This window comes from Haplochromis burtoni, unplaced genomic scaffold (genome assembly GCF_018398535.1).
Source record: "Haplochromis burtoni strain Fernald_Lab_line unplaced genomic scaffold, NCSU_Asbu1 Contig_75, whole genome shotgun sequence".
In the NCBI taxonomy this organism is placed as follows: domain Eukaryota; kingdom Metazoa; phylum Chordata; class Actinopteri; order Cichliformes; family Cichlidae; genus Haplochromis; species Haplochromis burtoni.
In genome coordinates this window covers 1743664-1769537 of record NW_024582436.1, presented here as the reverse complement: position 1 = coordinate 1769537, position 25874 = coordinate 1743664, and the positions used below count along the sequence as shown (strand labels likewise).

The 25874-nt window shown below is 48.9% G+C and overlaps 1 protein-coding gene across 2 annotated transcripts in view; it reads right to left on the bottom strand.

The window, feature by feature from the left end:
* Nucleotides 1-18940, bottom strand: part of bcor (BCL6 corepressor) — a 33842-nt gene extending 14902 nt beyond the window's left edge. The window contains exons 1-7 of one of the 2 annotated variants that reach the window (XM_005935104.3): nucleotides 17398-17537; nucleotides 8532-8613; nucleotides 5182-8328; nucleotides 3610-3666; nucleotides 2884-3043; nucleotides 1487-1825; nucleotides 142-426 (exon numbers count right to left, since the gene is read on the bottom strand). In XM_005935104.3, the coding sequence (XP_005935166.1) occupies nucleotides 142-426; nucleotides 1487-1825; nucleotides 2884-3043; nucleotides 3610-3666; nucleotides 5182-8328; nucleotides 8532-8534 (3991 nt within the window). In that variant the 5' untranslated portion in view covers nucleotides 8535-8613; nucleotides 17398-17537. Of the gene's footprint in view, nucleotides 1-141; nucleotides 427-1486; nucleotides 1826-2883; nucleotides 3044-3609; nucleotides 3667-5181; nucleotides 8329-8531; nucleotides 8614-17397 lie in introns of both variants that reach the window. The other variant, XM_005935105.3, reaches the window with a different exon arrangement.
* Nucleotides 18941-25874: the final 6934 nt, after the last annotated feature.

The following is a 25874-nucleotide window of genomic DNA, read 5'->3' as shown; positions in this document are numbered from 1 at the left end:
CCCCCCTCGTGCTCCCTGACAGCTTTTGGGAAATCCCCTAAAGACAGACTGCTCAACAAGAAAGTGAAACGTGAGCCAAAGATAGATTTCCGTTACCCTAGCTGAACTCGGCGGTTTGTACGGCTGGTGGTTCACTCTTACCATTAGGCAGCTTCTCGCAGCCCCATTTCCTGTTGATCTCGCTTCGCTGCGCCGCGGCTCTGTCCTCGTGCTCACCGGGCCTGATCTTGCGCTCGCGCAGGCCCTGGGTAGGGCTAACCAATCGGGGCTGAGGCCATGCCCTCTCTTGCTTGATTTGGGACCCATCAGGTGAAGCAGCGCCCGCGGCGGGCTTGCTGAGTCGCAGTCCCTTGAGCTCTATGCAGACCTTAAGCTTCCGCACCTCCTCGTCGTCGTCGTCGTCCGCACTGGCTTTCTCACGCTCGTCTGCAGATGAACACAAACGCAACAATTTGATGGTTTTTGCGTTTAAACCTCGATGCAAAGATGTGAAGAGCAAGCTCTCGAGCCTCGGTTATTATAAAAAGGTCATTTAAAAAAAACGCTAGGTAGTCTGAAAAGTGCATTATGAGCTACTTAAAAGATTTCTTCTAAGTGTCTCTGAGTTGACATTTGGATTAAAAGGTTTTCTGCTTTCTAAAGCCGTCATTGTTACCGTCTGCAACGTGCAGAACTACTGTAGATATTGACATGCAAGCTACAGAGCACCAAGAACAAAGGCCATTAATCAGGACATTCTTATGGCTGGTAAAACCCCATCTAAGCTTTACATGTGACACACACCCAGGCAAGAGAGGCAGGGAGCAGGATGTAGAGCAGACAGATTGCGGAGTGAAAGGGGAGAGAAGTCAAGAGTCGGGTGGAGAAACAAAGCAATAAAGGCTGGAAAAGCAGAGGGAGGGTTCTCCCCCATGAAATTCACAGGGGACGGGTATTTGACTCGTCTGCCAGTGCCGAGGAGAACAAGCACGATACCGCATGCCAGCGAGAAAAGAAATAAAAAGGAAACCCAAACAGATGAGGGAAAAAAGAAAGGAGATGAAAAGAGAAGAAAAGAGCAGCTTTGAAGAGGGTGGGTAAGCACAGCGAAGGAACGGCAGTGCTGAAAGAAGAGAGAGAGAGAGAGAGACAGAGGGAATAGCTGTCCCTCTTCGTCGCTTCTCTCGCACTCCGCTCAAAGGCAGGATTAAACACTTCTCAGAGCTGGCTGCCACACAGAGCGAAACACAGGACAGAGAGCAGGAAAGGGGAGGAAGAGCGTGTTGTGATGGAACGGATGTGAGGTGGAATTGATTGGGATGGAAGTAGTGATAATAAAAGTGGGATTTTTTAAAAAAAGAACAAGGGATGAAACGATGCTCGGCATCACACGGTGAAGGAAAACTAACTGGGCGGAATTCTAAGGATGCATGGAAAGCGGATGAAGAGCAGAAGGGGGATGCTATTTGAGGCATGCGAGATGCACGCGTGTTTGTGAAATTCTCACCCGTACAAAGCTTGGCTCTTTTCTCCAAGTGGATCACCCTTTCTCCCTCCATCTCTGTGTCCTCGTCCTCCGCTTTGAGGCCAAGGGGGCGTTTCCTGGTGACCCCAAAGCCAGGGCTAGTCCTCTCGTCGGGAAAGCCCTTTGATGGCGTCAGTGTGGGTGGCATACAGTGACCTTCCTCGCACTCTTTCATCCCCTTCCTGACACCATCCTTTAGCCCTCCTTGGCCCGGACCTCTGGCCCCATCTTGGGCTTCATGAGGATGGGACAAAGGCTCCCTCTGCCCTCCACACCTCTGAAGGACTGGAACTCTGTTGTTTGTGTATGCCGGCCGGACACCTGAGCAAAGTAGAGAAGACGGGGACATGAAGCGAACAGAGGAAAAATAAACATAAGATGATGGGAAGGGTGCAGACACACGGGAAGAGATTTCAGACAGAAAACAAGCAGGGAAACAGGGTGACACAAGGTGTGGTTGGTGGGGGTTGACGGAGCGAGAATGCCAGTTAAACACCAGCCCGCTTTTATTCTGCTTTAAAGACAGGCAGTAAAACTTTGATGAGGTAAAGACTTTTTAATCTGATGCGAGCCGAGCCAGCGGCCTGATGGTTCAGTGCAGCCGTGCACACTTCCAGCAGAGAGAGGCACGAAAACATCCTGCGCACATGTTGTGCATGGCGACTCCCATCCCTCTTCCCTCTCCCTCTTTTCGTCATCTCCCTGCCCCCCCCCCTCCATGACCGCACCACGCCCTTCTCACACAGAGCGTGACTCTACCCCCCCCCCCTCCTTTTCCTTCCCCTCTCTCGTCGTCGACTCCCTCTCTGTCTCTCTCCATGCCATAATTAGGCTCACAGTCAGCTGCGGCCCTCGCTCCAACACACAGCTGGGCTGCCAGCCAATGTAACTACCCCGCTCCCATCTCCCCCCGCTCTTCCGTGCGCTCTCCCATCCGCTTTCACCCACCAATCCCGCCCCCCCACACAGATTTTCAACTCACGCACTCCCTGCCCCTCCTTCTCCCCCATTGCCCTCCCCTCGCCATCGTCTCTCTGCGCAGATAAGCACAAAAGGCTTCTTGAAAATAAAACTCCCCCTCGCTGTCTCTCTTGCCCGCTCATTGGCTTGCGCTGCCTAGCTTGTGTAAAAGTGCGTGCACACACGGACACGCTTGTGTGTGTGTGTCTGTGTCTCTGTGTGTGAGTGGAAGAGTGTCTTTTTTTAGAGTGACCCGGTCTTGCCTCAGCATTTGCTGCAAGTGCATGAGAGCGAGTGTGTACGCTCTTATTGTTTGCGTGCGTGTCCCTTTTTTTTGTGAGTGTTCATTTGCAGAGTGTCTGCATGTATGTGTGTGCATGCCTTGTGTATATGTGTGTGTGTGGTGCTGGGTTACTCACCCTCCCTCTCTCCCTGCCTGGTGGTGTGTTGGCAGTACTCCAGCACTCTCTCTCCGCACTGGCCGTCTGCCAGCTCCCGTCCTGCTGCCGAGGCAGTCATACACACACCGCTGCCCTCCTTCTCCTTCAGCTCCAGCTCCGAGAACCGCATCATTGCCCGCTGTGCATACACACACAAAAATGCAGAGAAAACCCATGAAAACCACTCATCATCTGCCCATGCCGCGCACACACACGCACCTCTCTAAGCCTAAATCTGGCCTCAACAGCTACACAAGCAAAAAAAAAAAAAAGCATGAGAAATCACATCGTCTTAAAAAACAAAAGAAGAATATGCCAAAAGAATTAACCTCCCCCCACTCCCCCCCCCCCCCCCCCCACACACACACATTCACAACACACATACGCACACAAATACACGCAGGACACAAAGGAGGACAGATAAATCACAAGCACGGCGTCAAGACACAGGTTAGACTACTGCAGCCACTGTCAGTCCATGCGCTCTGGGGCTTAAATCCTGGCTTCTCCCTTCCTGAAACATAAACATGGCTTGGAAACATATACATCTAAGCCCTGAGGCGGAGAGAGGAGATGAAAAGGAGGGAAGAAGGAAAGAAGGGAGTGGGGAGGGGAAAAATAAAAAAAGAAGTGTGCAGCGATACACAGTACAAAGGAGACAGAGCCCGTCAGAGGCAGATGTGATAAGAAATGTAAAGAACTGACCTCCCAGTTAGCTGCAGGTTGACTTATATTACTCCCCTCTCGTGATATGACTTCCATCTAAGCAATTAGAACGGGGGGGGGGGGGCTCAATATATCTGTCCAGCATTTCATCTTTTTCTTTTTCTTTTTTTTAAATAAATGAATTTACGTTACGTTTCTCCACATGTTTCTTTTACACAGAACAGGTAGCCACAATCCCAACAAAAATAACAATCAAATTAAAGTGAATCAACAGGTCAATTAACACTGCATCAAAACCATCAAATAATCTCTGAACTGCACCAGTGACAAATTGGAAAATCTGAATGGAAATAACACGGGCATTTGAGGTATAATTGATGACACCAATTCAGTTTCAGCTGTCTTGCTTGCTTTCTTTTTTTGGCGGCAGGGGGGTGATCCAAGCAGACCACATCTGATTTTTTTTTTACGCATCCAGAAATCCAGTGTTTGATAGCTTTGAGTTGCAGCTGTGGATTGACAAGCATGACAAAAGACAAAAACCACAGTTTTCTAGGGTGCATTCACAACATAGACAGACATGTGCAACCTATTAACATTTCTGCCCCTGAGCCAGTGGATAATATAGCATAGTGTGTCTTTGTGTTTCTGTGCTCAGCATTGAGCAAAAGGCAACCCCAAAAGACATAAACAGTTTGAAATGAATAGCTCAGTGTGCATGTATGAATGACAGTGGATAATAGCTAAATGTAGGTGATACTACTGTAATAGTATGTTTATAGAGGTCATGTGATCTTTGTTAGGAGGGCTGGTATTTTAGCCAATGGCGGGAGCGGGGATGAGGAGAATTATGACCTTAGACAGCAACCAGGCAGGACAGGCCATTGGAGGGAGGTGGGTTGGGTGAGGATAGTGAATGGCAGATGGGGGCATGCAGAAAGCCTTAGAGAAACCCTGAAGAGGGCAGCTGTTGGTTGTTAAGCACACTGCAAGCCCTCCACTGGCCCTAACCTTGGGGTTAAGCGTAGCCAAAGGCAGTGTGAACTGTGAGGGTGCCACAGTCATTCTCCCAAACTACTGTACATGTCTCTTTAGCACACTCAGCACTAACATGCTTTAGCCCCAAGGCAGTCACACAAGGACAAGCACATACGGAGACACAAACACGCACACACGCACAGAAATAACCTTTACAATGGCTGCTCACTAATCAACATACAAAGATGGCAGCTCTGGTTAACCTTTGAACTGCCACCCCATTAAGGAGGGTCTCGACTGGCCAGATCCCTAAGACAATGATAAACTATAAAGGGACAATCAAATCTACGCCCAGGACAGTAGCGTGACAGCAATTATATTGTATGCAAAGTATGCCAATTCCATGCAAGGTTTGCTCTATAGGCTGATCTGAATATTGCAGCAGGGGAAAACTGAGAGTGGCCTTTGAGGTTTTATTCCTGTGTGGATGTTAGAAATCAAAGTATGTCTGAAATGTCTGCACATAAGAAAAGTTGCTCATAACAACCTCTCCCCATCCCATCAATTATCTTAAACCCAGTTCATTACGTATTGCATGTATACACAAACGTGCACAGTTGTTTGCAGCCTTACCTGCAGAGCTCTCTGTTCACGGCTCAGCTTGCTCGAGTCAGCATATAGCTCAGTGGTGACACATTTAAAGCGGTCGCCAACGTAGCCTGAGGAGTTAGCAATCCTTTTGGCCAGGCTGGATCTACGAGAGTTTTTAGATGAAGTCTGGCTACCGTCTTCTTCCTCATCCCCTTCTCCCTGAGACTCCCCCAGGTCAACAATACTGTCTTCTTTTTCAGTCTCTCTCTTGGGGACTTTTTCCAGGTCTGATTTCTTCACCATATCTGTGCAGTGTTGTGTAAGGCGAGAAATTCTGCTGTCCCCCCTGTCCCCTTTGTCCCTACCAGAGCTGCGCTCCCCTGATGTTCGAGCACAGCGCAAGGTGCTCTGATCTTGGTCTTCAAGGTCTGGGCTGGGGCTCTGCTCCTCACAGCTCTCCTCTGCTTGGGCAACCAGGCACGGAGAAGCTGGGGATATGCTAGATGTTGCCCCAGCACAGCCAGTGTCCTGGGGAACCTCTGCTCTCCCAAAGGGAGCTTCTGGTTGTCTGTCACTGTGGTTGGGCTTAAGGTTAGGGCTCTGTCTGGAGTGGATTGGATAAGGAAGGGAAAGGTGGTGTTTTGGTTCATACTCAGTCTTTGTGAGATTTTGGTTACTATGACAACATTCATTTTGGGAAGCCTTGGTGCTGGTCTCGGCAGAATGTTGTTTGTAGCCTGATGATGTAGTCTCCATATCTGTGTCTGAGTGTACAAGGTCAATGCAGACAATCTTTTCTCTGGATGTTAAAGAGGAAGAGGGGTGTTTGCTTTGACTGCCACACTGTCCTTGTGCTCCAGCTTCCCTGTCAGGCTTCATTTGGTTTCCTTCGCCTATCTCTTTCCCACTGTTGTTATCTCTGTGGCTTCCACCTTCTTCAACAGTTCCCCGAGATTTCTCCTGTCCCCGGGACTTCAGTGTTGCATCTGCCCTTTCTGCCAGCTTGTTGTCAGAGTGTGTCTGCATCAAGGGATGGGCCATCTCCTGTGAGTTATAAGTGAGATATTCTCCTCCTGGACCAGGGAGATTGTGGTATGGTAAAGGGTGTTTTGCTGCCAGGTGGGTTGGATAAAGGCTGTTGCTGCCCAGCAGTACTGGGTGAGGGTAAACTGGGCCTTTTCCTCCAATTGGCACAGAATGTATTGTCATGTTGTCTGTGATGGGGTAAGGTAGGTATCTGTTGGCATAAGCCAAGCTGTGGTTTAGATAAGCCTCATTCTGTGGAAGGTAAAGATGGCCAGGAGGATGACCGTTCTCTACACAGTGCCTCTTGTAAGATGGCACATCTGGGGTTGTTTCAGCTCTCTTACTGGTCTGGGAGGGCTTCTCTGTTCCCTCTCTGTGGTGACCCGCAGCTGGTGGATGTTCTGACTGGCTGGGGCTGTGTTTGACCCACTCACCATTATGTTTGGGAGAAAGAGCCCTGGAGTTGACCACAGAAGTGCCAGATGGTTGAGTCGAGGAGTGGTTGGGCTCTTCTATCCTTGGACAGGATGAGCTACGTTGCTGAGGGAGTACTCTCTCCAGACCTTTATTTTTGATAACAGAGGGTGAAGAGCCTTTAGTTTGTGAAAGACCCAGGTCTGTATTAGGTCTCGGGGAGGTGGGCAGGCCCGGTGTGTGCTGTGCGTGAGAAGGTGATGGACTAGGTACGACCCAGGTGGAGTGTAAAGTGCTGATCATCTCTGGTCTGTCTGAGACCTTTGAAGAAGTGCTGCTGACCACACAATGTGGATGGGGAGAAGGGGAAAGGTTTTCTTTTAAGAGCTCTCTGTTAGGGGGAAGTCCATAACGTGGACCTGAAGTGTCCATCTTAACTGGGAATCCATTGGAGGGCAATCCAAAGTCTAGCATTCTTCCAGACAAATCCAAAGGCTTCTCTGCTGGGTCTTTGGTTGCCTGTGGTTGGTGAGCTGGTCTCTCAGAGCTGGCTTTGGAGGGAGACCTGCTGGGTCTTTTCTCAACTCCTGCATTTCTGGGTTCAGGGGCCCCATCTCTTGGCCTTGATTTGTGGGAGCTGGGTCGGGCAGGAGAGGGCTGCTCTGATGCCATGCTGCTAACAGAGAACGTAAGAGGAATGGACTGTGCGGATGTGGATGAGGCAGATATTGAGGAAGTGGATGACACCGGTTGCCCTATCCTGGCAACCGGCCTTTGCAAATCCAGTGAATTGTCGAGGAGAGCAGGAGGAAGGGGAGGTTGTGGCAGGCGAGAAGAAACACGAGGAGAGGAATCAGTAGGCAGACTACTGATACCACTAGTAATAATACTACTTGTATTAATATTGTTGCTAGAGCCCTTCCTGGACGGAGGTCTGCTCGGTCTGATACTCCTGTTAGGTGAGCGGTCCCTGTCTATAGAAGCTTGATGGTGCTGAGAAAGAGGTGAGGGTTGGTGAAGCTGCTGTGCAAATGGAGGTGCAACACCAAGCCCCTTGTCTTGGCAGTGTACCAGTGATGTTGGGGCCACGGTGACTGCAGGAATCCTCATAGGTGGTGCCACCAGGGGTGAAGAGATAGGTGAAGCAGGATAGGGAGGCATATAATAGAGCCTGTCAGCAGCAGAGACCGCTGCAGCAGGGGTAACACTGCCTCCCTGGGCTGCACACAGAGAAGGATAGGCCAGGTGCTGGGGAAGATAGGGGTTGGGTTGGCTGAGCAAAGAGGCTTTGTACATGTTTAGAGCTGCATACTTGGATGTGTCCATGAAGGGATACATGCTCGCTTCGGGGTAAGGGCTGAGCCATGGCATGCGGAGGTAGCTGCCACCAGCACTTGCCAAGCCCAGTTCCGATGCTTTCTCTCCAGGCCCTACTCTGCGTTCCAAGCCGAGACCTTCGGCTCCAGGAACCAGCACGGGCTTGTGGAGACTTGGATGAGCGCCCTTATAGAGGCCTAGGTATCCATTCGCCGTCTTACGACTGTCCAGAGGGCCATCAGGCTTGTAGATGAGTTCTGGGAGTCCATCCCTGTTATAAGTAAGTGGAAGTGCAGGCGCCTCTCTGCCCTTCTCTGCCTGAAGTGCTCTGATCCCTGGATACACAACCCCACCATGGAGATGAAGCCCATCGTGTAAAAGAGTGCTTCGGTCCAGCCCCATTGCTGCCAGGGGCGTCAACCTTGCATCCACCTGCAGCAACAAAGGAAAAAGTATATATTAGCACAAAAAAAATAAAATAAAATAAAAAATAAAACTATCCTGACATCAGCACGAAAACAAAAGAAAAAAATACTACTAAAGATTGAAAAAGAAAATCTTGGCTTGTTTTTGCTAAAGTGACTTATTCGACAAATGAGTACAATCTGTACATGGGGATGAGCACGGGGACTTGCCATGTTTCGTGCGATATGGTTCCCTTGTCTTAGTTCCAGGTTGGTTTGTGCCTCAGCATCGACATCACGAACAGATGTTGCCCTGTGGAGATGAGCAAACAGTTAGCTGTCAGTGTCTTGGCTCCGTCACACACACTCACAAACAGGCACACACACATGCAGGCATGCACCGCAGCTGTGTTGCAATGCTGCTGCAAAAGCAAAAAAAACCCAAACAAGCAATTACAAAAAAGCGAGTTCATAAGATTTCAAAAGAGGAAACACATTTTAATTCTTACCAAGACTTAAACAAATGTGTCTCTGCTAAACAGGGATTAAACGCAGTCCAGGGATGTGCAAGTGAAACGAGGCAAGAGCAACAAAATGGCACTGTCCACTGAAGCGCTTGCTAGAGATGAAAGCACAGTGTGGGCTCCCCACTCCCGCCCCTTCTAATCTGTCAACATCTCCCCCATCCCCATATCCCCCTCCCGTTACCCCCAACCTGCCCACCCTTGGGCTAGACGTGCACTGTGAAGCTGCATCTATTCAGTCACGTTCCTCACACACTGGTTTTTCTATGCCCTCTTTGACCTGCCCCCTCGGCTGCCTCAGCCAGCAGAGCGAGGGAAGATTATGCATCACAGACCAATTCGGTGGGAGACCATTTACCACCCGCCAACACAGAGCTTCAGATCAACAAACACTCACACCAGAACACGCACGCACACACAAGCACACAAAAAGAATATCAGACAGCAAGAGAAAAGAGACGACTGTGCAAAATTTTTAATAAACCATAGATTTGAAAAATAAATCATAAATTTTAAAAATTAAGTTGACAATAGGAAACTTTTTTTAAACCCCAGAGGTAGTGACAAAAAGAAGAAGAAAAAGAAATCTTCATAAGACCCCCGTTTGTGTGAAACGTCCTTTAATGTCTTCTGTTTAGTATAGATTAGAATTTTCTTAAAGCGCCAGAGTACAACAGGGTTGTTGTTGTATTTTTGTAATGACAGGGAAAATGTGAGAAGTTACAAGAGGATGGTTATCAATTATTCATTACTGCAACAAATTCTGAAGACAACAGATTCAACAACTGGTTGCTAAACCTGTGCTTTTCTCAGCTGGGTGCTGATGAGTTCGATTTCAAAAGGGGGAAAAGAACCAAACACGCCTAATTTAATTAAACTGCTGCGAAAGCAAATGTACAGAAACTTTCCGAAGAGCGAGGACTTTTTCTTAAAAGAGCAGTTGCAACCGGCGTCAACCCTGCATGTTCGTTACTGCCTGAGTGACATCACAATGCCCTGAAAAACAATGTGTCACTCACACACACACACACGGTTTCAAAGATTTTAAATGCGCAAATGTCAAAATAGAGATATTAATGAAATATTTCGGACCCTTAACGGGTCATGTGGTATCTTAACAGCTTTTCCCTAAAAGATTAAAAATGAAATAAAACCATCAAACAGATGAAAGGATGAAAAAAAATGTTTAAATTTGATCCCCTTTTCACGATTTGGGAAATATTTTACTTTGAATTCTGACTCGATCCCTAATTACGGTAAAAATAAAATAAAATCTTTTTTTTCTGAAGGGCAGCCGTGGTAAGCAAGCACATACAGGAGTGCGGTGAGAGACGGTGAGAGAGAAGAGGCTTTAAAGAGGGGGAAAATGAAGCTTTGCAGAGAAACACGGCCCCTCGATCATTGCAGTAAAACGCCTCTGCGCCTCGCTGGCACGCCACTTTTATTGCCGTGACCCGGGGCACATTAATCAGCCTGCTGTGGGCCCCTCGACACGGCTTCTCCCTGTCCCATCCTCCCCCACCACCACCCTAAGCCACAGCTCCGCCGCCAGTCCACCGTCAACATCATCCGCGTCGGAAGCGAAACGGGTAGCGTGTGTGAGAGTTCGTGGGCACAAGCGAGACGGTGTATACGCACGTGTGCACGACCACGTGTTCAGCTGCAGGAGTTTCGTCAGTGCACGGGGACGCTGTTCAGAAATCACACCGCTCCTTCCTCAGCGCGTTTCTCTGCGTGCCGCTCTCAAAAAGCGGATCGTGTTGCGCTTGCACTGAAAAGTCTGCGCTCAACCAGAGCAAACAGCTACAACAGCAGCGGACACAAAACACCCTCTTCCAAACCTTTACCAGCGTTTCTGTCCAAATGGAAGAAAACTATCATAAACACATAAATCTGCTGAGCTTCTCTGGAAGGAAAAAACAGCAACTTGGAGATCGAGCGTTTTATGACAGTACTATCTCTACCTAGACTATTTTTAGATGAAATGAGCAGCACCAGGGCCGAGATAAGAGGTTGTATCGGGGCAAAAGTCAGGATGAGGCACCTGATAAACGCTGAGAGGGAGAATGCGTGTCTGCGGACTGTCTCCCGGATGAACTTCAGAATTGCACGAAAACGCTAAAGTTTTCATTCTGCCTCCTACATTAGTGGGATATATAGTCATATGTTCATGTTAATATGATAAATGGGCTGGTGTTTGTTTTAGACGCTTTAAAACCTGCTGCTCAGCTCACATCCACATCGCGTGTGCAGGCAGGAAAAGATTAAATCGGGGCCCACAGGCTATCACGACGCGAGCAGATAAGGTGTCATTAGAACCCTGTAAAATAGGTGTTTGAGGATTTTCCGGGAGTAAGTCCTGACATACTTTCTCACTGTAAGTGGATAGATGGAAAGAAAAAAATGAAAAGAAAAGCAGGAGGTGGGAGAGAAGGGAAAAGGCAGCGTGTTGACGCCTAACCCCACTGGCTAAGAATAGTTTGCGCAACAAACAACTCCCGACGGCCGTCCAATCCATCACGCTGGCCTGCAGCAGGCGGAGGAGGGGAGGGCAGCGGTCTGTGCTGCTGCGTTTATAAACCAGACCGCTGGAGCGCAGCCCCGACGCGCACCATTAAACTGAAAACCACCGGGTGTTTTTTAGCGGAACCTGGTTTCAGCGCTGCGTTTCAACGGAGCAGCTGTAAACAAAGCCGAAGAGACAGACTGATGAAAAAAAATAGGAGAGAGGGAGGAGAGGAGAGCCAGAAGACAGTCCCGCTTCTCCCTCCTTTGTTTCCCGTCTCCGATGACAGCGACTTGAACTCTCAGTGACCCGCGGCAGGCGCACCAGAACAAACGCCGGCACCACTCATCATTTCCTCCAGGGCTGAGGCCTCTCCCCGCGCAGCGCAGTGGTTGTGTGCATACCAATAACGCGCGCGCGCGTGTACAGGCCTCATCTCCTTTTAAAAGTTGATAAATGACCGCCTAGAAACGTTTCAGTGAAAGAGCTTGGGGCATATATTAAGCACGGCTGTTCCGTTTTTACGATCAGCCCGCCGCGCGACCCTGTTGTTGAATTTCTCTCAGACTAAACGAGGAAACCGGGTGGCGGGTCTCTGCTGTGCGCCGGGGGAGAATGTAGGCTACATAGGCGCCCTCTCGTTCTTTGTCCCTGGAGCTTTGCCAGACTCTCTGAAGCGGCAGAGCTGCGATCAGCTTTGGAAAAAAAAGAAAAAAAAATGCACTGTGACGCAGGATAATCGCCGCAGCGACGGGGGTGGGGTGGGGATAAACATGGATTAAATGCGGGCGCGCACGCACACGCACCCCCACCACCACACACACGGGATCACCGTGACGGCGGTGTGTTTACGCGCACTCAAAACGAAAGGAATTTTTTTGCGCACACAGCGGAGAACATCTGCGGCAAAACACGTGAACAGCAACTACAGTCTGGCTACAAACTCCACAGCCTCAGGTCACCCGATCCCCAGCATTAACACCCAGCACCGTAATGAGCCGGGAAAGGGGGGAAAAAAACCTCGGAAGAGAACGCCGGCCCAATTTTAATGGTTATTGATTATCGAGCCGACGCGTGCCAAATGGACCAATTGATCATCTCAACGCAGGCTGCGCAATCTATGGAAAGCTGACACGCTGTTTCTCGCTGTAGTTTCAGATTTAACAGAGCTGTGAGCGCAAAGTGGAGGGAGGGGAGGGGGGAGTGAGCAGGAGATGGAGGAGATAAATGTTGTGCGGGGACTCGGAGGAGAGGCGCGCTGCTGCCGGAGCGCGGAGCTGGAAGGAGAGATGGCGGCGCCTCTTCAGCTGTCACATTATTAGCGGCGCAGTTGTAAACAAGGGCCCCCCGCGTCCTCCCGGGCCGCTGCACAGCCGCACGCAAGTCGGTGCACGGTTCAGTTCCCCCCCGCAGCAACACGGCCGTCAACAACGGCGACATTGTGAGCCCCCCTCCCCCTCGCTCTCCCTCCAGTGCTGTCACCAGGGCTCGGGCGGCGGCTGCTGAACTGGCTCTATTCATCCCAGGCCAAATGAGGACTAAATGGCTCTTTATGCCACCAAAGGACCCGATTGTAACAGAGATGCGCATGCACGAGCCGGCCCGCGTTTACCGGAGGTTTTTGGAAACGCTGGCATTGCTTTCATGTGTTTCTGATAAAAGCACATGATGATGAAGGAATGATCCTCTTTCATGTGCCCTCTATTTGTTCGCTACTTTCCAAAGGCTGACGTTCCAAAGTGTTTCGCGCAAACGGAGACAAGAGTATGTTTTGCCTCTTTTCATACGCGCTGCTTAATTAACTGCGCCCTGTAAATTAGGCCAGACAATCTCTGCTGAAACAATTAAGTGTTTACCCTCACGGTACGACCCACGTGACCACCCTCCCCACCTCGAGGTCAGAAGCTCCGCGGCCGACACAGGCTCGTGCGATGTTACGTGCAGACAGCGCATGACGCATTCCTGGCTTTGAAGACTGTCGGCGTAATAAACTCCTGTCGCTATTAACATGCTGCGTTGCCAAGAGTCTGTGGGATTTCGTCAGAGATGCCCGAGGCGCAACGCGGTCTAAAAAAGAGAAGGAAAAAAAAGCTTCAAGACCGAGCCTGCAGAGACTAGGGAGGAAGGAGGTGAGGTGTGTCATCATCACTCTGCCGCTAAATCAATCACACCGCGGGCCAGAGCGAGGTCAGCAAACTAAATCCATTCAGAGTGAGATTTAGACTTTAATTACAGCCCCCCCACTCGTTCACGTTACATTAAGCCACCACTGATGACATTTATCAGCGATCGCTGCTGTAAAATAAGCAAATGTCTAAAAAAAAAAAAAATCGCTATTAAACCAACATCCCTGGGTCATCGGCGCCAGAAAGCAGCTGCTAGAGGAAAGAATAATGCTATGTGCCCCCCTCTCTCTCTCTCTCTCTCTCTCTGGGTAAAGCAGTGGAGAGAGGGGGTGGGAGGGTAAGTGACCCGTGAGCTCCAGACCTCGTCGAAACAAAAAGCTCTCTCTCAGAGAGAGAGAGCGAGAGGTGGGTGGAGAGGGGAGAGGAGGAGGGAAAGGGGGAGAAAAGGCGGAGGGGAGGGTGGGTTCTCCCGTTTCATCGCGAGGTCCCGGGAGGCCAGCATGGAGCATAGCTTCAATCAAACCGTGACGTCTCCTCCGGGAGCTGCGCAGCGCCTGGAAAACCGATCTCTCCTCGGCTCTCTGCCGTGCCTCCCGCTTTTGTTCACACGCATCTCGCCTCAGCAGCGAGTGCAGCGCCGGCAGCGACGAGCCTGTTGTTTTATATCCATGCGTGTGAGAGACACACACACACAAACACACAGACACACACAAAGGAGCGCGACAAGAATAAGAGCGCCTTCATATTTCTGTCTGGATGTTTACCGGGACACAGGGCATTTCTTTTGACGAATTCCCCCCCGGACTATTTAGAGCTCAGAAGGTTTGATAAGCAGGAGCGGGTCCCGTGATTGTAATGACACGCTCTCTCTGCTCACAATATTCCCCGCGTGTTCCCTATTGATTCCGGATTAGAAGCGGACAAACACCGGGGGGGTTAATTGGTTTAAAATGGAGGTGATGAGGGTTGTTTCTATTCTCTTAAAGGCAAGCAGATCTCCAGCCCCCCTGCGGGGCAATACGCTGACACGCTGTCACACATCATTCAGCGGGACAATAAGTCCGGCAGTCCCCGAGGCTGCTGTTGCCTCCAGGTGAACTGTGCGCCCACGGACCTCTGTGCTTTTTACAACTGCGGATTTCTCCACGTCTGCCTGCTCAAATGTCTTTAATGCTTCACACATCACTTCCCCACCTCTGCTGATTAAAAACCTGCACATGAATTGGCTGCACGTATGCAAGCGAGGTGACGCTGGCAAAGGTGAAAGTAATTAATAAACCCCCTCTTTTCTTTGCACGTTTCTGATTCTAAATGATGTCTAATTAATAAAATTAGCACCAGATGCAATCCTGTTTTGCTAAAGGGGGGTGGCACTGAACCGCACTCTGACAGCTAATGGGCCTTGGCAATACAACACTGTTTGTGGAAGAAGTGTGAAGTCTTCTTGTGTGAAACAGAGAAAACTCAAGTATGTCAATCTAGCGAAAGCAGCCCTCCCTTTCTGTGTTCCGACACCTGGAAAACAGATCAGTCCCACACTGACTTCGCGGCGCACAGTGGAAAAATGATGCGCAAAACAGTCCGACGAGCTTTCGCTAAAAATAAACTCGGCCCACACAAATGCGAAGTATTTGTTTTAGGCTTCCACGGCGCGCAGCGCTTGGGAACCAGACTCTATTGCAGATGAATCAAACTAAGCAGCCGTCCAAGTTTGTGCAGATAGTGTTTATTCCACGGGGCCCAATGAAATCCGTGCTCAACTTTTATTTGGACACCGAGAAAAAAAAAACCCCCAAGTCGGACTAAACCTGAGATCATCACTGAACACACAAGCAAAAGTTGTTGAACAGTTATTTCAATTATAATAGAAGTTAAACTTAAAAATACCCTTTCAGTAACCAATTAGCCCCACTGTCACGCAAAGTCACATTTAACTTCAAATAAATGCCTTCCAGTTGTCCATCTTTTCTCTGCCATCCCAAGTAAGACCGACGTTTAATTTATATATAAACAGCTCTTTTATTCTGACTCAAAGCCCCCTGAAACTGACCCCTCCACCCACACACCCACCCCTTTACAGTGTCCCATCCTGCTCCTGCAGCCTGCCGGCAGCCGTCAGACGTTCGCATTATTGCAAGCGTTTCTTCGACCGTTTATCCTGCGCGGGTTGGCTGCTGGGGGCTGAAGTGGTCTTTTCAGTAGCTGCTTCACTCACTCAGCTCGTCAATGAGCTGGAGCCAGCCAATATGAGGCACATCGATCGTCCTAAGAGAGCGTCCCCTAATTAGTGCATGCGTGGCTCCAGGACAGGCAGCAGGCAGGGCAGCACGGAAGGAAAACTCCCCAGATACGAATCTCTCTCACCGTCTTGTCTGCGGTGGAAAATGTGGTCCGATAACATCAACCTTCTAATAAATGAAAAAAAACAAAAAGCCCCACTTCGCATAAACGCGCGTGAAACGCAGTCTGCGTTGCTCACAGAGGAGCTTCAAAGAATCGCGAGGTAAAAGACGACTCAGTTTGGAACGCATCCAACGCGCCTCGCGGCGCTTATTTTCAATTAAACTGCAATAGTGGAAGAAGCGGATCGCGCCGATTGACGTCGCGCACAACAGCGTGAGGAGGGTGGCGAAAACGATTTTTAAAGTTAGCGCAGTGTAAGTCAGTGAAGTGGAGTGTGTGTGTGTGTGTAGGGGGGGGGGGGGGGGGGGAAGAGAGAAAGAAACCGATAATTACGGGAAGTTTATTATTATTATTATTATTATTAAGTGTTTGGGGGTTTTTTTTCTAAGTGAAAGCATCCCGGTGACACATTCTGTGCAAGAGAGCAGCGCGTATCGGAGCTCCGGGAGGAGGAGGAGAGGTGGAGATGGTAGGAAGGGGGGGAGAGATCCAAACTGGCGCTACGACGAGTCTCCGTGCGCAAAGAATAATCCCCTGCATTGCAAAGCCTAGTCATACAGCAAGTGTGCCTGTATGAGTGTAACGCAAAGTCATATCCGAAAACACCTGCAAGACTCGGCGTGTGAGTGGGGAGAGAGCGAGAGACAAAGAGGTTTCCATCAAGTAGACACGAAGGTGAGCGGTGCAGCCCCCGCGTCCCGTCTCTTCCCCCAGCGCTATACCTTTGATGAGACAAGAGATTATCAGTCCACTCCGTCCAAACCAAACCTCCCCCGCGACACACACACTCCGCGGCACACCAACAGCCCACACACACACACACCGCGGGGATGCCCTCCAACTGAACTGAACTGTGCATAAACGGAGCAGCAGCGCTCGCTCGCCTTTGGCAGGGCGAGGCTGGATTCCGTAACCTTGTTTAGCGCAGAAGCTCCCGTGTGCGCGCACGTACACGCGCACACACACACACACACACACACACACACACACACTACCTACCCTCAGCCCCACAGGCACACTCGCGCTCTTCGTCACACAACAGGGTGCGAAAAGCCTGAATAGTCACCTTCGAGGACGGCGCCACTTTCAAGTTCGCTAATCTCTGGGATGTCCTTCTCACCTCTATCAGCTTGACAGGGCAGTTGTTAAAAGGACAAACTCATGCTCGGATAATTGTGTGTGTGTGTGTGTGTGTGTGTGTGTGTGTGTGTGTGTGTGTGTGTGTTATTTATCAACCACATGCCACTGCCCCGCCGAAACGCACAAAGACCACCCTATGCGCTATTCTTAGAAGTGGCCGATCCTCTCCCCAGTCTGCGCACAACACTGGACGATCGCGCTTAGATTCAGCCCCACGAGGGGACTGTTTTTAATTTAAAAAAAAACACCACATGAAAACACAGGATAATTTAAAACACCTTGGACGTTATACTGCCATTAAAAAACAGCGCTACACGTTTCGATCGTCACGCGAGGGATTTCACATCAAAGACACACGTTAAGGAAAATAGGTTCTGATTTGCCATTGATTGCCTCACCTGGTTAATTGGTGCAAGTTCCAACCGTGCTCAGCGCGCCCCGACTCACGCCTTATTTTTTCTTTTCTTCTTTCCCCCCCTGTTTTTTTTCTCAAGTTAACTGGAAGGGCAGCGATCCGTGCGTACGTAGACTTGCCCGGTCACGGTCCTGTCCGCTGGAGACAGACGATCCCGGCCAGAGGGAGAAAAAAAACAACTAAAAGTGCCTAACAGGTTACTCACTTGTCATAAAACAAAACAAGTCTTACATATAAAGCTTTGGGTCTTTATTCTTTTGTCTACAAGCAGCTCTCTTCCATTCCACTATGTTTCAAGAGGAGTTTTTGCTGCTGAAAATGTCACTTGGGTTTCCATAAAGCAAAAACAAAAAAAGATCCTGCGCCGAGCAAAAACAAACGGCAGGATACAGAGAAATCCACTAAAGAAAATCCGTTAAGGTCCTTTAAGTCGGAGAGCACTGCGCCGTATGGCCCGGACCCCTGAAGGATACAGGTGACGAGGTCGGCGGAATCGCGGAGAAATTAATTCAGCTCGGCCGTACCGCGCAGCAGCGCCATGTTGGGTTTCAGCGGAGCACGCCGTCCTCGGAAAAAGCCCCTTTCTCCAGCTCTCCGTCACTCCATGTCCTCTCCGACGGCGGAATCTGTGTCGCAGAGGGTTTGCTGAAGGTTATTCCGCGTAGCTTTCCGTCCCGCGCGTTTCCTTCGAGGATCGTAGACAACAGCCCGGTCGGAGCCCTCGGTTCGCACCGAGGACGCACGGAGCTGTACGGGGAGTGCCGCACAGAATGGATGAGCGCTGCCGAGACCGTGCGGCTCGTTCCACTCCCACTCGCGCAGCTCTACCCAGAAGGCCAGTCGGGAGACCGCAATTACCATAAGCCTCCAGCTCACGGCACTCACTGCGCGCGCACGCGCAAAGAGACACACACACAGAAACACACACACACACGAGAGCTGCCGAAACTCCAAAACAGGAATAGCTGAGGTTTTAACCGAGAATAATTCAGTGATGAAAAATGAAAATAGGTATTTGACTAAAGGAAAAGTTCAATGAAGAACTTGGGTTTCTAGATCTCAATGTGCAGTTTGGTAACAGATACAGGGACATTTATGTTTAAATATATAAAGAGACATAACGAAAAGTTACATATATGCATGTAAATCAGTTTCTGCCTCTTGATTGAGTGAAGGTAATTAAGATGGCCCGATACTCTAACCTAACCACACATACATGGGGGGTTATGTTTTTAACAGCAGCATCTTCTTAGCTTCCTTATTTCATCCACTTCTTCGTGAATGTTCTAATTTTGACTCCACTGTTTTATTTTCAAATTAAATGCCAGTTTGGTCCGTTTTCTCCCTGAGATGAGATAAGGTAAAATCAGCGAAGCACAAGGCAGTAAAGACACAGAGAGAAGAGGGGGAGAGAGGGGGAAGCTGCTCAAGGCTGGGGCACATCTGTTAAGGCTCCCATGTCAAGTAAAGGAGGAGGAGGCTATGAATATCAAGCCTGAGGTGTGTGGATCGTGTGCCTGCATGGGTGTGTGTGTGTGTGTGTAGGGGAGAGAGAGAGAGAGAGAGAGCTCCAGGCAGAAAGAGAGGAAAGCCAACAGACAGACACACAGACAGAAAAACAGACAGACAGAAGCAGAGTAGGAGTAGGAAAAGAGGGAGACTTGGCAATGGAAGGTCTGGCTGCATTTGCCACAGCTGTTGAAAGTAGGAGTTAAACCAGACAGTCACACACAAATAAACAAAGCTCACAGAGCATTCACATATGGACGCGTTTAGAAGCTCAACTCATCGCAAAGGCCAAAAGTTTGGCGTCAGAGCACGTGGAATTGAGAGAAGGGCTTCTTCTGTGAAATGAAAAGAAAAGGTAGCTGGGTGCGCGACAAGAGCAGTGCTTTTTCAGGCTGGACATAACTCGAGGTGAAAAACCCATGGTGCAAGTTTCTATTGCAGGCAATTTAAAGAGCCTTTAATTTTTTTATTTTTTTTCTCCCAAACCTAAATAACTTCAGGGTGAACTGCCGGGCACGTTTGCTCTGATCAGCTCCACCTGTACCTCTCAAAAATGAGACCTATCCCACTGCAACCACAGCTGCTAAACCACAAGACAGCTGAGCCCCGTGTTCACGCTTAACCAACTCGATGTGAAAGCGCCGTTTGCGAGGTGTTAAAATCATTGTCATTCGCGTTGAAATGTTTAATCAATAGGAAAAATGGTTTAATTGCTTTTTATTTCTCTTTTTTTTTGGTCAACAACCTATAAAATCGTGCATCTCAGCCAACATCTGGCAAGAAGTGGGGTAGGCGGGTTACTCTGCTCAGTCTCAGCTGGTTAAACCTCTCTGCAGTTCCTTCCTTCATTTTATGACCACATATGTACAACCAGACACACTTTTTTTAACACTTCTTTTTCGCCTGTGTGTCTTCAGACAAATGAAAAAGCTTGAGTTAGTGAACTGTCTATGCTGGTGCTGCTGTACAACAAGGCTGCATTCAGAATAATTTCAGCATAGCGTGAAAAAAGGAAACGCCTTGCTTCACTTAAATGATGCTTGTCCACTGACGCACCAGGTGTTGCCCTGCAGAACCTGAAAAAGTATAATCAATTCAATGTAGATTGATTTATACAGGACCAAATCATAAGAACAGTTGTCTCGAGGTAGTTTATATTGTAAGATAAAGACCTTCAAAAGAAAAGAGAAAGCGCCAAACAATCAGATGATACCCTGTGAGCAAGCACTTGGCAATAGCGAGAAGGAAAAACTCCCTTTTAACAGGAAAAAATCTCTGTCAGAAGCAGGCTCGGGGAGGGGAAAGCTGTCTGCCTTGAGCAGTTGATGGTGAGAGAAGAGAGACAGGAAAACATTCATAAAGAAGCAGAAAAAGTCTGGCAAAGAAATCTAAATCTGAGTCAGCTTTTATCAGATAAAGTAGCACGGGACTGAGTCATGCACTGTTGTTGACATAACTCTAAAGCTGCTGCAACAAGACTCCAATCAAATCACTACTGATGTGACTGCAAAATGAAGCCATACTCTGACATTTAAGTTGTCATTTAAGTTCACGGGCCACATTTAGAACATAAACTAAAATTTCATCTAGAGTGGGCTCTATCCACTTCAGTTTTATTTTGTTTGCATAAGGCCAAATCACAAGCGCAGGTGTCTAAAGGCACTTCACACTGTAAGGTATAGATAATACAATAATACAGAGAAAATCCTAACAATCAGATGATCCCCATATGAGCAAGAGCTTGGTGACAGTGATAAGAAAAAAAACCCCTTTTAACAGGAAGAAACCTGTAGCAGAACCAGGCTCAGTGAGGGGCAGCCATCCACTGCAACTGGTTTGGTGTGATGGGAGAGAGACAGTACAAAGACACACTGAAAACACAGAAAGTGCAGTATAAACACGTAGTGAGTGAAAAGAGGTGGGTGAAGAAGAAATTTTCAGTGCATCGTGGGAAGCCCCCAGCAGCTTAGACCTACTGCAGTGTAACTAAGGGAGGATTCAGGGTCACCAAATCCAACCTTAACTATAAGCTTTATCAAAAAGGAAAGTTTTACGCCTAATCTTACAAGCAGAGAGTGTGTCTATCTCCTAAACCCAAACTGGGAGCTGGTTCCACAAAGAAGGAACAGAAGAAACAGTTAAGAAACAGAAGTATGATGGGCTCTTTGCTCTCATTACAATGAAACACCATTGTGACCCAGTGAAACACGTGGGCACGGCCCTATGGTGTAACCACTGCTATGGTAGGCCGTGGTTATTATCTTTGTAAGCAGGAAAGTTTGAAAAATGAAAATGATTCAGACCTCTTGTTTGGATTGCAACACAACACTTCCTGGTGCAGGAAAAAGAAAAATGCAATGAGAAGTCCTGACATCCTCCTCTGCCTTTCATTAGAAAGCTTCACACTTTGGACAGATTTGGACCTATTAGCGGACCACTTCTGAGCCCACAGGCCGCATGCTTGGCACCTTTGACCTTGAAGGTTAACGATGACAGAAAGCTTCACTGCCACAGAGCAGGTTCACGTCACGGTTTCCCAGGAGCTGTTGCCCACTCCTATTTCACCAGCTGGCGAGGATGTAGCTTGTCGTTCAAATACCTCACTTTAGGAGAGGCTGAACAGGAGCTGCTGACAGATGGGACTGTGTGTAACACATAACACACACCATCCAATAGACTTTTCATGTTGGTTTTAGGAGCATGACAATGAATGGATTACATTAAACAAGAATAGAAGAATTAGGCAATATTTGAGTCTTTCTTAAGAAAAAAAGAAGATAATGAACTTGGCTGAATGAGACTTGTAAGATAAACTTTAACATTCAGTCACTGCTGGTGTTTTGCTTTCTCCTCCACTTTTCCTGTGGATCTAAGGGAGGTAACGAAATTGCAATAACACTTTGAAGAAAAGGCCCAGGACGCACAATAATCTTTTTATTCCATCAAACACAGCAAGCCGAGACTCTAAACTACGCATTCTGGACTATCCTGGTTAAGATGTATTATTTATGTAGTTACAAGCGGCAGCTGGCATGTGACAAACTGCCCTCGTAGCTCTGTAGCCAGATTTTGGTTCTGCTAAAATGTTTCTTTCCAGGCTAAAGAAATATGCCAACGTTTGTTTCCCCCCACTACATATAACACCATCTTTAGCCTTGGCAAAGTGAGTGTCATGCTCTACACGTTCAGCCACATTGCACCATATGTCCCATTTACTTCTGCTGCCCAGATTTTTGCAGGTAGGATCCAACCTGGCAACCCTGAGATCTCCTAGCAAAGCACGGGCTGTTTGTGCTGTTAGTGTAAATACTGGCTTATAAAGGGATTCGACGGGCTACTTTTCAGAACTGTCCAACCGTCCCGACAGTATGCTTTATTATGAGGCTCCATTTAATACAAAGTCACCAAGAATTCTCTATCGTTTACAAATATGGAAAACCTACAGTGCTCACGTGACAGAGTCTAGAGTCAGGAAAAAGGAAGTCAGAGGGTATTTTGGAAAGACAGACATCACTGCACACACCCTCCTCTCTCTTCTCTCCCCTCCAGCTCTGACTCAAGGGGCGCTGATGGCAAGTGGCTCTCTCCATCACTCACTGGGAAACTGGATTAGGATGAATATTGCTGGGAGAAACCGCAGGCCAAACCAGATTTCTGGCGCTGGACACAAAAACACACAGCTGCAGCTCCAGAAAAACACCTTCGCTGACAGAGAGTCTGAGGGAGACACATAAACAGGTCTGGGGAGAGCAAGTCCAGCCCTTTTTTTTCTTTTTTCATAATGGCCTCACTTTTATGGCTGTGTGTGAACTTTGCGGTATGAAAAGCCAGCCCCGAGAACAGCATGTGCCTTTGAAAACCCTCTCAGTGGATGAGAGTGACAAAAACATCCCGCTTTAAATCGTGATGCCTTCCTCTCACTGCCATTTTATGTCATGTCAGAGAAGCACGCATGTAACGTGTGCATCTTGTTAAAAGAACCAAAACAGCGTGATCACACACGCGCGCAGACACAGATGCATCCTGGTGTGGAAAGTGTTGCACTCTGGGGGGTCACAGCGATCCAGCCATCTGCTGTTGCAATCAGACACTGAAGCAGCAGCGGCCTGGCAAAACACGCAGTTCGCATGGTGAGTTCACATGTGCACCTTCGGCGCACGTTTTGTCAGTTGCCTAAAAACGGAGACATAAAGCCACACAGCGCCGACACACATTTTTTTAAGGGGGCTCACTGCCAACACACACGCACGCACAAACGCACACACTCCAGTTAGGCAGGCGGGCTCAGATTGCAGGAAGCTCTTTGCACGCAGCTCAGTCCACAGCAGCCGGTACTAATCAGCACAATCCACCTGCAGATCGTTATGGATCGCTTACTGCAACTCAAACACAGAAACTTGCCTGAACACTCGCTAGCACGCACAAGCCCGGACATGTGCACGTGTGCAATCAATAGATCTATGCTCGCTTGCAGCACGCCGTTCACGACAGTCCACACTCACTGATGTTTTGCTTTGTTCGAGTTCACCTTAAAAACGGTGACTGCGCTAAAGCGTGGACACCTGGGGGGAGGGGGGCTCATTTGCATATCTAATAACTAATCGTGACTTTTTTTTCTTTTCCTCTCCTTCCTAAGTGTAAGGCCCCGCCATCAGTTGCTTTAAATCACTTTTGTCTAATCTGCAATTCAAAGCTCCGCGGTTCGTGCGAGGACTCGAAATGCGCTCTGATACAGGCTACCGAAATATCAACACAGAAGCCGCTCTCTCTCTCCCTCTGTGCCACACCAGCGCACGATCACGAGCGCGCGCACACGCTCTGGCACGCACATGCGCGCACCGCTGCCCCCCCACCCCGGTGTTGTAGGGCTAACCGGTTCCCCACAGGCGCGCCACGCTGTGTTAGCGCGGCCTCACCGGGGATAATTACAGCCTGGCGCGGCAGGGCGAGCGTGGCTCCGAGCCAAAATGCTGCTGCTCGCGAGAGAAGCAGAGCGAGCGAGAGAGGGAGAGAGAGAGAATAATTGGAGCGCTGAGAGACATTAACCTATAGATTAAGCCCTAATCAATAGGGCTGCTAAATTCATCGATGCGATCAATCAGTGGGCTCATGACATTAAAAAAAATGCGATCCCTGTCACGCATTTCTTATTTCGACCTTGGATGGGGTGGTGGGGATTAGAAACGGCAATCCCCGCTTCCAAATGCGCGCGCATAGAACACTGAACAGACCCGTCTCCCTCTCTCGCTTTTTTTTTTTTTTTTGGAGAATATGAAAACCTTCAAACGAACCTTATCTGAGAGGAAGGAGAAGCGGTGGCGGCTCTCAGCAGCGCAGTACAAGAAAGATCCCCCCCCTCCCTGCCTTCCCTCCCCTCCTCCTCATCCTCCCCTCCTTCTCTCTCGTCTGTCGGCCTCTGTCGAGTTCCGCTCATAACCTCGCCACCCACCCTCCCAGTTCCCCGCCTCTGCCTGCTTTCCGCTGCTGGCTGGGAGCGCACACACACGCGCGCGCGCGCACGGAAACAAGCACACACCTCTTTATAGCTCTCTCTCGCTCTGACACGCAGCCACAAGCATGCACACACACACAGACACACAGGCAGACAGCGTCAATAAAAAGCCCAGCGCTGTGAGAGGCCGCCGGCACTCCACTCCCCCCTCCTGCCACTGCGATTAGCGGAGGCTGGCTGGCTGGGGAGAGGCGCCCCTCTGTTATCTGGGGCGGTGGCAGCCTGTGTGTGTGTTGAGAGAGAGCGAGGGTAGAGAAAGAGATTAATTTAACTCTTTCGGGGCCGGATCGCAGCGCTTAAAGCGCCGCTCGCTGCTGCACTGTGCTCAGGCAGCAGCAGTAGCGGGCCTGCGGTCGACACGCTGGGAGATAGGGACGTTAAACAGACGATTCGCAAGCGACAGCTATAAATAGGAAAGATCGCGGCCACCGAGGTCACGTCATTGGTGGTGTTTCTCGAATTTCAGGGGATTATTCGAGTCACACACAGGCAGGTTTTCTGCACAGCTTATACTGATATTTTTGGACCAAATCCTCAGAGGTTAAAATGAAAAACCTGAAAGGATCGTGCAGCCTGTTGGCAGCACTAGGAGTGACTGCATGCGATGTTTAGATTATAGGGCTGGAACAATGACGCCTGGTCGATTAACTGATCGACAGAAAAGAAGCAAAGCTGCTTCTGGCTTTGTGTGTTTGCGTTGGCAACACAAATATTAGATATAAGGATTTGGGGATATGCGTGATGGTGAGGGGCGTTTGGACTATTTTCTAGTACATTATACTGAATTCAGAGTGGATGCAACTTTTTTGTTTTCAAAATTCAATTAATGTACTAATTTGGTCTGTGGCTAGAACTTCGTAGGTACCTCAGTGCCTTCTAGTAATATGACGTGATTTTGTCAAAGCCGTTACGCAGAAGGTGACCTTCGACATCTCGACGCAGCAGTCGTGACTGCAATGGCAGAGAGATTAGGGTCCAATTTTTTTAGTGGCAGGCCTGTCCTCCTGCAGACCAGCGTTTTTAACGTTTTTTTTCCTGATTGGTTTTCGCGCTAAAAACTACTTGGTTATATTAAGGCAAGGATCGTGGTTCCGTGTAAAACCATCCCCTTCAAACTGGTAGCCCTGTGCATTAAATATGAGTTGGGAACGAGCGACCATCTCAGCGCTTTACGCACAGAAGCCAAAGGACACTGTGCGTTAATGATCCGTGCCAGCAGTCAAAATAACACCCCCTGAGAAGAGAACCGACTGAGTCGAAGCATCTGGGGGAAATTGATCATTTCAGCTTTTATGAAATCCTGGTTCATACTCTAAATGGAACCTGATGGTATCTGTCACATACAGTGGGGCAAAAAAGTATTTAGTCAGCCACCGATTGTGCAAGTTCCCCCACTTAAAATGATGACAGAGGTCAGTAATTTGCACCAGAGGTACACT